This window comes from Stegastes partitus, unplaced genomic scaffold (genome assembly GCF_000690725.1).
Source record: "Stegastes partitus isolate 25-593 unplaced genomic scaffold, Stegastes_partitus-1.0.2 Scaffold380, whole genome shotgun sequence".
Lineage (NCBI taxonomy): Eukaryota > Metazoa > Chordata > Actinopteri > Pomacentridae > Stegastes > Stegastes partitus.
In genome coordinates, this window is record NW_007578111.1 from 276,075 (window position 1) to 287,536 (window position 11,462).

Below are 11,462 nucleotides of genomic sequence, written 5' to 3' on the forward strand. Positions count from 1 at the left end.
TTTAAAGTAGCGCAGATGTCTAACTCAGAAAGGCAATGTATGACAGCAGTTTGTGCAAAAATTCATTTCATTTATTTATTTTATGATGAGAAAATGAATCCATTTCTCGTTAGAGTGCAAACGTGTTCAAGTTCATGCAGAAAAACAGGAGCGTCACGGCCTGTCTGTTCAAATGAGTTCCTTTCACAAAAGTTTGTCCTATTTCAAAAGGCAGAAGAGACGGCTGGTTTACATCTGTGTGTGTTAAATTAATGCAGAATATTTCACAGTTTTACAACTAAGGAACAGATCATCTAAAAACAAGCTCCTAGAGACGGATCTCCTGCAAGATACACTCACAGAAAACCAGTGTTTCCAACCTCAACGCCTTCCTCCACCTACATCAGCAGTTAGAGAGGTTTGCACCTTTAGCTGTGATGTATTTCATTTTACCGATTCCCTGCCGGTCCGTGTGGATTTGTTTAACTTTTCTCGTGTGGCTTTAAGTTGACAAGACGACAGACTGTTTGGATGGATGTGGATGAAGTCGTGGGTGAGTGATTTCTACCAAAGCGTCCACGGGGGCTGCTTGAGCGGGAACGAGGCCAAAGCAGAAACATTGACAGGGATGGAAATGACGGCCCAGGGCAGCGCTTGTCTCTGCAGAGATCTTCTGATCATCATCCTGGAAAAAGAGGAAAATGAGTAACATCCTGAAACGTAAAACAAGTGTGACTGACTGTTGACTGAATGACTTTTGTGGCCGTGTGTGTGCATCCGTCGTACCCGTCACGTCCCAGCAGGAACAGAGCGGGGATGCTCGGCTTGGCAGTGCTGCCATCAGTCACCATATCCAGGTACTGGCTGTCATTGTCCTCTGCGTTATCTGCAATCAGCACAGCTTTCCCCCCGGCCTCCTCCACATGTCGGGCTTTTTGGACAAAGGAGCAAACTCTGGAGGGCACAAAAAAAACAGAAAGAAATGTAAGAAACTGTTTAAAAATATAAAAGCAAATAGAAACTGTTAAAGGAACTCAGATTTAACTCTATTGTTCCATGAAGGCATCTTGGTTAGAACATAATTTGTAGCAAAACATGACTAAATAAATAAACAACTCCTGCCATCGTACCAGTGGATGTAGCAAAGCTTCACCTGCAAATGATCTCCATGAACAATTCTCTGTACGGCACTAACATTAAGACACTATCGTTGGTCATCGTGGGTAAATAACTGGTTGCCACCCTGGTCTGCAAGATAACACCCGGACTTTAAACTTTCATTATCACCATTAGGGGCCCTACATTTAGGGTTAAACAGGTTTCAAGTGTCCAACACGTGCATGACTCAGTTGGATAGATAGAGCTGCAATGATTAATCCATTAGATGTCAACTAAGAAATTAATTGCAACTACTTTGATTTGAACAGATTAATTGGATGGAGTAAAGGATGTAGGGGAAAAAAGTGTAGATTTTCTAATTCCAGCTTCATAAATTTGGATATTTTCTGGTTTCTTTACTCTTTGACAGTAAATTGAGGAGTCGTAAACAAAACAAGAATTTCTAGGACGTCATCCTGAGCCTCAGGAGGAACTGATCGACTTCTTTTTCACCATTTTCAGACATTTCTTTGACCAAACGACAAATTGATTAATCGAGAAATTATTTCACATATTGGACTGCAAGGTGGCTCAGTGGTTAGCACTGCTGCCTCACAGCTAGAAGGTCGCCGGTTCGTGTCCCGGTGAGGACATCCAGGATCTTTCTGCGTGGAGTCTCCATGTTCTCCCCGTGCAGCGTGGGTTCTCTCCGGGTTCTCCGGCTTCCTCCCACAGTCCAGAAACATGCTGAGGTTAATTGGTGATTGTAAATTGTCCGTAGGTGTGAATGTGAGTGTGCTTGGTTGTCTGTCTCTAAGTGTAGCCCTGTGATAGACTGGTTACCTGTCCAGGTGAACCTGCCTTCACCCTGAGTCAGCTGGGATAGGCTCCAGCCCCCCATGACCCTGGTGAGGATGAAGGTGTAGAGATGATGGATGGATGGATTTCACATATTCATGGCCAGTGAAAATAGGTGTTAGTTGTGGTCCTAGTTGTGCAGTCAGGCCTGATAAACTGTATTAAATGTTAACCATGGTTTCTGATGTAGTGCTGTTTGGGTTAGAACCAAACCCCCAGGAACAGGACTGAGATGCTCCCTATGAAATATCCATCCATCCACATTTAGAATCAACAATTAACCTCAGCATGTTTTGGGAGGAAGCCGGAGAACCTGGAGAGAACCCACGCTGCACGGGGAGAACATGGAGAAAAAGGTCCCAGGTGTCCTCACCAGGACGCGAACCGGCGACCTTCTAGCTGCGAGGCGACAGTGCTAACCACAGAGACACCTTGCAGCCAATATGAAATATGACAATAGGAAAAACTGTTTCCCACAAAAGATCACTGAACCTGCACTGAAACTAGAATAATAAAGAAAAATTTCACATTTTATGGGCCTTGAAATCATGATGGGTTGTTTTTATACATGCACCTGAAAAGAAACCGGAACCACTAAACAATCATAATAAAAGCACTTTGGCAAGACTACATATCTTTATATTTCTAACTCCAGAGTTACTGTCCGTCTTGCCTCATCTACCATGCAGACAGCTCAGACTGACCTCTTATGGTTGAATGATGGCCAAGAGTCGAATAGTTGCCTCCCTGGCCAGATATTTAAACCCTACTTTGTTGTTCCTTTCCTTCCCTACCCCTGCATTAATAAATGGCTCATTGTCTACACTTGAAGCTTCCCCCCACTGCTCGGTGCTCACAGCCTCTATGGCTGATACAGGTGCAGGTAAAGGTGTTGTGTGCATACCCTCTTTCCACCAGGACCACTTGTCCCTGCAGGATTTCTCTGTCTTTCAGTTCTGAGCAGCCGTCTGCAGGTTCTGCTGGAACAAGAAAGATCTCATCGTAGGATGACGTCTGAGGGGCAAACAAGAGAACACGATTAGAGGCTGAGTGAGCATGCGCATCTGAGGCGTAAACACTGAGAACAGAGCAGAGCACTCACAAAGTCTCCTCCAAAGTCTTTAGCAGGCGCAGCGCTGAAAATGTACCCGATCTCCTCTGGACTGATGACCCGAAAATACAGCAGCTCGTTGACCCCAAGACCTGGAGGAAACAAAAACAGGAACAGTTCAGAGGTCTGGCTTCTGTCAGGGATGAGGATTGCATCATCAGCGGGAAGTCAGTAAACCACCGCAGCAGCAGCAGCAGCAGCAGCAGGGTGACAGGAGATGGAAATTCACAGTTCATGACGAATCATGAGAAAGCAGCTTCCGGACGTGGACTGCTAGCTAAACGAGCCGTTTCCTGGCGTGTGAAGCCTCCTCCTCCTCCTCCTCCTTCCTCTCACTCACCTGTCGTGCGGCTGAATTGCACGAAAACGCTCCACAGGTATAAGATTAAAGCTGCGGTTTGGGCCACATTGGACATGTTCAGGACATCTGCAGAGCTCCGAGACGAGTCCTCCGTGTGCTTCTATCCTTTAGGCGTGCATTTGTAGGCGCGCTGCTGTCGGTGGATAATCATATGAGCAGCAGCAGCAGGTTCGCAGTGACTTCCGCGCTTCTTTTCCTGCGCATGCGTGTAGCGCACAGACGGATTAACCTGTGAGGGGGGCTCGCGGGGCAAAAAGCAGCTGCTGGGACCCCGAAGCCCCCCTTAGTGCCCCCGATACAGCTGGACATCTGCTTCTTTTTTTTCTTTTAATAATTAAATGGTTAATTAAGCCTAATGAAGCCTAATTTTACACAAGAACAAGGAACACTGAACACCTCTGAAAAGGTCTTAATTCTAATTTTGAAAGAGGTCTGAATGTACATTATATTGTAGGTTCCTTACTTTTATATTTAAATTAGTCAGGTTAATTTGTATTTTATATACATTATATTATATACGCCATTAAATTTATATACACCACAATATTTAAATAACTGTGGCCAATCAGTATTTTACAGTCTTCATTTTAATATTTACTTATATTTAAATTATTCAGGTAAAATAACACAGCTGGTAATACTGTGCGGTCTTAACTTTGATGTTTAATTTAGTCAGATTTAATTAGCACTTAAAATAATTGTGATTAGTCAGCTGGAGAGGGCTGTGTTGTGTACATTGTCATGTCTGGACAGTTTTTGCAGTCTTTATGCTAAGCTAAGCTAACACACTGCTGGCAGTAGCTCCACATTTATTGTATAGTCATTAGAGTGGTTTCAAACTCCTTATGGGACGTTTGACAGGAAAGAGCTTAAGCATATTTCAAGTGTTGTGCTGCTCTGTTCTCTTTTCTGTTTTCTGTCCCTGTCATGAGAGTCTGCTAATGAACCATCACATCATGTACGAATCTGAAACCAGACAAATGAAAGTCTGCTATCACTCACTTTTATTATCCAGTGCAGGGATGTGAAAGTGCCAGTTTGGGAATGTGCAAAAGTACAACACTGTAATACAGAAGGGCCCTCAAGCTTGTCACAGGGACTCACTTTAAATAAATTTCCCGTTAAACTGACCCAATTAGCGAACACAACAGTCAGCCTGTAGCGCGGGACGTCTTGGTTGTGAGAGAATTTCATGATGTTATGCTTTTAGAAATCCAAAATCTTTATGCTCTCCGGTGTTGAATCTTCAGCCTGACCCAACACATCAACGGTACAATTCAATTACTTTATAAATATCCAAAATATCTTCTGCCTTTTCCCAAATCGGTGCACCAGCCGCACAGTCCCTTTTCAAGATGCCTGACTCAACCCAGCATCTTGATTCTTTCTTTTTTCTTGCTTCTTCTTTCTGTTCTTCTTCCCTCCTTTCTTTCTGCTTTGACATGGGACCTCTCTCCCTGTTCTCACCTGCAATGAGTTAATGACAGATTAGGGTCTGAAGGTGAATCAGCAATGCTTTGAATCTTGCTCAAAACTAGAATCATTTTCTTTTTGCAAGCTCAGGTTCTGGATATCAGGAATCACTGTGAAGCCATGTCGTGTTAAATCCACGTTGCAGAATGATTTTTCTCAGCACAAGCATGATTTATTGTGCAAGCTTCAAGACAGGTAAGCTCTGCTCCAGGTGACTCGATGTAAAATTGTCCCAAAAACAGTTCAATGATTTACTTTTTTCAAACTAAATGCTGCATTTTTTTGTTTGACATTCAACATGCTCACATTTTAAAGCAAATAACAAACTGAAATCATCACCTGTTAAAGAACGTTCCACAAAAAACATCATCTGTAACACATCTGTCTGGAGTTATGACACCTTTTTGCTTTTTGTTTACTGTAATTCATCTCAGAGAATCTACATTTCTACGAGCTTCTCACTGACCGTTTCATTAATGTTTTAAAAATGAAAAAAATGTCACATTGTTTGCTTTATGTTCTGAACTAAAGACCCTTATTTCTATTGAGTTTCTTTGTTTAAAAGAGTTTTATGCTACTCAACAAGATGCCAGGTCATGTGTGCTCTTTGTCTTTGTGACAGTCAAGCATTCAACGCTCTGATTTTTAATTAATGAAGAACAAAAAACAGCTAAATGACCTCCAGTTTTTAATAAACAGTAACATGTGTACCGGTTTACCGTTGTGTTAATAATAATATTAAAAAGAAGAACAAGACTAATAATAATATATCCTGATTAGTAGCTAAAAAACTGCTTTCAGTTTTGTGTCTGTAAAATTTTATTTCCCTCTCGTTTTCCCTTTCCCTTTTATTACAAAAGCTAATTATCATTTCCAAACAAGTGACCTCAAATCTGCTCCTTTGACACGATTAACTGTCCAGGAAACTGCCTCCACTCACTTGTGTCCACTGTCACACACACGATGTACATGAATGTGAGTTTCCACGGCATTGCGATTAATGGGACTTTCTATTTGTCCAGGGAGTCGCTGTACAAATGACACAAGCAACACACAAATAAAGAATGAACATAGAGTGTACAAGGAAGGAAGCACAAAGCTCTTTTAATAGCCACTCGGTTTGCACTGCGCAAACCACAGAAATACACGGAAACACCCACACACTGATACAGAAATAACAAGGACAAGAAATGTGAGAAGTCCGTCTAAAGGTCTCACCGAGCAGGACTCCTTAAAGTTTAACTCCTGATTCATGTTCAGTTGAGCATTAAGTGGAGTTTATTAGTTAATAGTGTCCTTAAATGGACAAATCTACCCGTCAAACCTGATCTGATATGTTTATTTCATATTGAATCACAAAACTGTCTGTGTTGTGGCGGGAGTATTTTCAGTCCTTTAATTTAAAGAAATAAAAAATAAAAAAATATATAATAGTTTGTCTTTCTACTTGTTGTTCATGTAATTTAAAATAAATAATAAATAATAAATAAATACACACAAATAAATAGTTTGAGTACAATCATAAATAAAGTGTGTTTTGCTGATTCTCTGTAAATAAATATAAATGAAACCAACATGTGGGTGCTGTGCTGTCTGGAGGCCATCAGGAGGAGAAACGGACATGAAGGTGAACACGTCATAAAACAACAACAACAGGTACGAGGACGCGAGCGGACATTGCAGACGTGTCAGAACACAGAAAGAGCGAGAGCTGACAGCGTTGGCTTCAAACAATGTCAGCAGGTTACGTTTTTCCAGGGAGTCCACTGGCTCCAGGCTGAGACCACCAGCGGGTCTCTGCAGCGGACCCTCAGCTGGCTGATCCCCTTCGGTATCAGAGTCGATGAAGAACGTCCCCTCTAAAGTCAGACAAGTCACACGATGAGAAAAACATACAGCGGAGACAATGACAGACATGTAGACATCATCAGGTTCTGTTCGGGTGTGAGCTTTAGCCCACCTTGTCGTCGTCCTTCAGCCTGTATTCAATCTCGTTCTCCAGAGTGAAGAAGCTGTGAGGAGCCGACCAGGTGGATGGTGGCTCAATGGTCACGTTCAGCTCCTGGTCCACCGCCTGACACCTGACAATCTTGGGACTGTCAGGTTGAACTGGACAGAAGAAAAACAACAACAGTAAATGGACCCAAATGATTAAAGTAGACATATGTGGTGTGTCATATATCATATATATGACATATATGACATACTTGTGGTTCCCAGAGTTTCCAGAAGCAGAATGGGAGGAAGAGCCTTCAGTTATCAGCTCCTCTCTAATTTAAGATTAGAATTAAAACGTTCCTCTTTGGTAAAGCTGATAGGTAGAGTTGCTCAGGATCACCTGAACTGTCCCTGAGTTATGCTGCTATAGGTTTAGACTGCCGGGGGATTCCCATGATGCACTGGGCTCCTCTCCTCTCCTCTCCTCTCCTCTCCTCTCCTCTCCTCCATACAGTTATAACCACCATCACATGTCACTAGCTCTGTTTTTCCTGAGGTCCTGGGCTTGTTCTCCCTGCAGACGTCTCTGGATCCGGAGCTTCACGTCTCCGACCTCCAGCCTCTGGCCTCACCGACCCCCAAAGTACTTCATATTTATTGTTCTTTTCTGTTGCTGCTCTCCATCTAATATCCTGCAACCCCCTCATCCCGACTCTCACCCTACTGGTCGAGGCAGATGGTCGTCTCCGCTGAGCCTGGTTCTGCTGGAGGTTTTTTTTTCCTCCTCCTTTGGGAGCTTGCTCAAAGGGAGTCCAAAGCCTACTTTGGATTGCTGGGTTTTCTATTTCAATGTGTAAGGTCTGTACCTCACTTTGTTCAGCGCTGTGTGATGACGTATGTCGTAACTATACAAATAAAACTGAATTGAATATGAATTAACACACAAAAAAAAGGACTGCTAGCATTTGCCCTCTTTGCTTTTTTGTACTTTAATATTAATGCTGCCTCTCTGAGCTGAGTCCACAACTCTTGTTTCAAAATCATTTCATTTAACGTGGAAAGTTTCAACAGACTTTCTACTTCATTATAAAATTGCCAAATTGAACAATGAATGAATGAAACCCAATAATTAAACTGATCATTTGCACTACAGTGTTTAATTCTACCCTTTAGGATCAATGTGAATTTCTCAAAAGATGCTGAACGCTAGATAACCTTCTGCTGAATGCCTTTACTGTGGCTCAGTGTCACTCACTGATGTCTCGGAGGTAGAAGTTCTTGTTTCTCCTGAGGACCGACTGGTTGTTGATGCTGATGGCCTCGGCGGTGAGTTCAAGCCGGCTGCTCTCCTCAGCGTAGGGCGAGAGGGAGTGAGGCAGCTCAAACTGGAACGCCCCGTTCTGGATCTTCTTGCTGCTGCTGCCGAGCCACTGACAAGACTTCAAACCTTGACGGCTACAAAGCAAGATACAACACAGGAATTGAGGGAGACATGTAACTCAAAAAGGTACGTCCATGTCTGCTTGTTGGTCTAACTTGTCTGTGGTTTTTGTTTGTTTTTGTCTTTACCAGTCATGGCCCAGTCCAAGACGCACTGCTGCGTATCCGGTGCGGTTCCAGGTGCAGCTGAAGCTACAGTTGTAGGACTTTGCTCGACAACTCATGAAGGACTCTATAAAGATAACAAACGTGAAGAGGCAGCGTCTCATACAACAGTTCAGACTGTGATCACTTTCTGTCTCCTCTTCTGGTGAAAAAAATGTTTCCTCCAGACAGACACACAGTTTCTAGACTTAGAGGTGTCCTTGTCATTGCTTTGTGTTACTACATCAGCACTATATGCTCATCTATTTAGGAAATTCCAGCCTTTTACAGGATATGAACAGTAAGGACACTCTTACCTAGTTCACCCGCCTCCTCCTTCTCCAGCAGCACATGGAATGATGACAGCATCTTCTCTCCTCTCCAGCAGCTGTATTCTCCCACCAAGGGGGTTTCTACTTTAGACAGGATCAGATCTGAACCGTTCAGCTCGACGCCTTCCTCCACGCTGTCCTCGTCCAGCTCTTCACCCTTATGCTTCCATGTGACAGTCTCTTTGGTCGTCGTACCGCAGGTCAGTTTGATGGGATTTACATCGTTCTCTTTTGCCACCACAACTACACAGACACGCAAAACAAATACATTTATTAACAAGGCATGATTAGCAGATTTTTTTTAAAAAAGAGAAATGTGTGTATCCTAAATAAGACATACGGTTTTCTGGAAAGTAGTCGAGTCCATGTGCTCCTGTGAGGCTGATCAGCAGAAGCCCAGAGATCCACAGAGAGAAGGTCTTCTGTGGAGGGTTAGAGGAGGATTATTGCAAATGCATTAAAACCTAAATAATTATCCTGTGATTTTTCTATTACATATTTCATGTTAAGCTGGGAAACAAAATATAAAAGTGCTGCTGGGATTTCAGTTGGCTTAATGCTTTAAGTTGAGAAAATGTGTTATAATAATACAAAATGATAACAAAAGCAAAGTTGGCAGTTTGCTCCTTGTTCTACAATTACTACAAACAATTACATTAACTGACCAGATAAGTATATTTTAAAAAAAATAAATAAAAAAAAAGTACTTAGAGCATGTAACGCTCTTTGATTCTCTGTAGTTGTTTCTTACCATTTTAATGAAGTTACACTGAAGTGATGCAACAAACAAAGGAGGAGCAGAAGTTCAGCCGTAGCCACCCTGATGATCGTATGCCCTAACGGTCCACTGAGCATGATTTTTATATGGTTAACCACCGCATGCATCATCACCCTCATCATCATCATCCTCATCATCACCGCCACCGCACACAGAGGTGTGAGGGAAACTGACAGATTTAACTGATAGCATTGACAGAGATGGCCAGTTGTGCATTTCCTCTGCACCGTTTTGCATGTCAAATTTTCTGAACAGATAAGGTGTGAAAAGAGGACTGCGTGATCGAGATAAGAAACGTAGGTGGGAATAAAGGTGGGGGGTTGCCCCCAGGCTTTTAATGTGAAATACGGCGGGGCAGCACAGCGTCCAAGAAGTCGGTGTCTGATGAGCAAATACGGACACACACAAACAGGACACACACATCTGACCTTCAGACATTTATGACAATTGAATCTTTATCCAATATCTCTAACATGACAGCTCTAATGTGAATACCGTGGCTTTTTGTGTACAACACAGATTTTTTGGCTTTTTGACAGTTGATCACACAAAACAAGCAGCGTGAATGTGACTGAATGGGAGATTTTTCACAGTTTCCTCTCACTTGACGGGTCACTTGATTGAGAAATGAACTGTAAGATTAACAGATAATAACATGTTTGCAGTAGTGACCACATATCACTGATTTTAAATGGAACTCTGACCCCTAATGTTCCACTCAAATCTCAGAAATACTGTCGGATTACTAGAGAGGACCCCAGCACACTCTCGGAGGTTTTCCCCCGATCACGCCACTATTAGAGCGTTTAATGCAAAGCTGCAGCACGTTCACACTTACTTCACACAGGAAAAGAGAGACAGAGACACCCAGCAGGACTTCCCCTGACCATTAGTTACATACGGGACAGCCCAGTTTTGTTCAACCAAATGTCAGCTACAACAGGACAAGCCATTTACTTCTCACTTGAAAAAAAAAAAAATCACTCATGTGCTCATCCTCACACGTGCTGCATCATACGTTTCTGTCATGCTGTGCGTGGAGTATTTCCACTCGCCCGAGGCCTGCGTTTGGTGTTATAATTCCTCGTCCTTCTACATGCTTGTGGGTAAATTTATCATCCACAGCATGACATGGATATTGTCACTACACTGCTGACTTAAAATTCAGCGAAACCTGTGAGGCAGTTTGAACAGAAATAGTCGGTTTCAGTTCCCTAAAATCCTCAGTAGCGTTATTCATGTCACTGTGGTAGAGAGTGGTTTAATATTAGAGAGCAAAAAAGTTTCAGTTATTTTAAATTCACCTTCGAAACCTAAATGCACAAATGAATCAGTTCATTAAGGACAGAATTCGTCTTAGTGGTGCCACTTCTGGATTCTACAGTAGACTTGTTTTCTCAACCCTATTCGGGACTTTCATACGCAGAAGGTCTTTACGGGTCCATCGGGCTCCAAGAAAGAACACGTGCAAAATATTTGTTGGTATTCATTATAGACGTTTATACTATGTTAAATACATTTTCTGATAAGTTGACGTTTTTCTGGTTCCAAATGTACATGTCCCTCTTTCTATATTTAAAAAAAATCTGCAAAAATAATAAAAAAAAAACCAAAACCTGTCACCTAAACTAACTGGCCTGAAGTCCAAAAGTCCTGAATAGGGTTAAACTGAGATTACAATTTGAGTTCAGGTGTGAATTTAACCTGGTAGTGTATATTTATATGCCGTCCTTTCAGTTAAATGTCTATTTCTTTAGTTTTGTTTTGTTTTTTTGTTTTTTTTTTTAGATTAGAAAATCTTTATTGTCCCAATTTGGGGAATTTGATTTGCAACAGCAGCCGACAACAGTACAGTACAAAACACAGAAGCACAGATACAGATGGAGGATAAAGACTTCAAGTGGTTTTTTTGAGTGCTTTGAAGTTAAGAGACGCTTTTGAGTCACCCAG

General features: G+C 42.2%; 2 protein-coding genes across 3 annotated transcripts; both read right to left on the bottom strand.

Annotated features, from left to right (window-relative positions):
- Positions 1 to 49: 49 nt before the first annotated feature.
- On the bottom strand, positions 50 to 3,592 carry LOC103359533 (protease-associated domain-containing protein 1). The gene is made up of 5 exons (XM_008284914.1): positions 3,387 to 3,592; positions 3,038 to 3,138; positions 2,840 to 2,949; positions 766 to 933; positions 50 to 664 (listed from the first exon to the last, which is right to left on the bottom strand). The coding sequence occupies exons 1-5, from the start codon at positions 3,460 to 3,462 to the stop codon at positions 544 to 546; spliced, it is 576 nt and encodes a 191-aa protein (XP_008283136.1). The 5' UTR covers positions 3,463 to 3,592; the 3' UTR covers positions 50 to 543.
- An 801-nt stretch (positions 3,593 to 4,393) lies between these two features.
- Positions 4,394 to 9,563, bottom strand: il12b2 (interleukin 12B 2). Of its 2 annotated transcripts, none has more exons than XM_008284916.1 (8): positions 9,486 to 9,563; positions 9,075 to 9,156; positions 8,720 to 8,977; positions 8,388 to 8,490; positions 8,074 to 8,273; positions 6,841 to 6,989; positions 6,629 to 6,739; positions 4,394 to 4,874 (listed from the first exon to the last, which is right to left on the bottom strand). In XM_008284916.1, the coding sequence occupies exons 1-8, from the start codon at positions 9,486 to 9,488 to the stop codon at positions 4,758 to 4,760; spliced, it is 1,023 nt and encodes a 340-aa protein (XP_008283138.1). In that variant the 5' UTR covers positions 9,489 to 9,563; the 3' UTR covers positions 4,394 to 4,757. The 2 variants fall into 2 exon arrangements, with proteins under 2 accessions (XP_008283138.1, XP_008283139.1); XM_008284917.1 differs by having other exon boundaries at positions 9,075 to 9,153; positions 9,486 to 9,543.
- Between the last annotated feature and the right edge of the window lie 1,899 nt (positions 9,564 to 11,462).

Bases quoted from the DNA above. Each gene is read 5' to 3' on its own strand.
- LOC103359533 (XM_008284914.1), bottom strand. From the start codon at position 3,462: ATGTCCAATGTGGCCCAAACCGCAGCTTTAATCTTATACCTGTGGAGC. The intron at 2,950-3,037 runs GTGAGTGCTCTG...TTTGCCCCTCAG, and splicing joins AAGACTTTGGAGGAGACTTT to ACGTCATCCTACGATGAGAT. The intron at 934-2,839 runs GTATGCACACAA...TGTGCCCTCCAG, and splicing joins GTGGTCCTGGTGGAAAGAGG to AGTTTGCTCCTTTGTCCAAA.
- il12b2 (XM_008284916.1), bottom strand. The intron at 8,491-8,719 runs GTAAGAGTGTCC...TTATCTTTATAG, and splicing joins GGAGGAGGCGGGTGAACTAG to AGTCCTTCATGAGTTGTCGA. The intron at 6,740-6,840 runs GTGGGCTAAAGC...GTCTGACTTTAG, and splicing joins GGCTGAAGGACGACGACAAG to AGGGGACGTTCTTCATCGAC.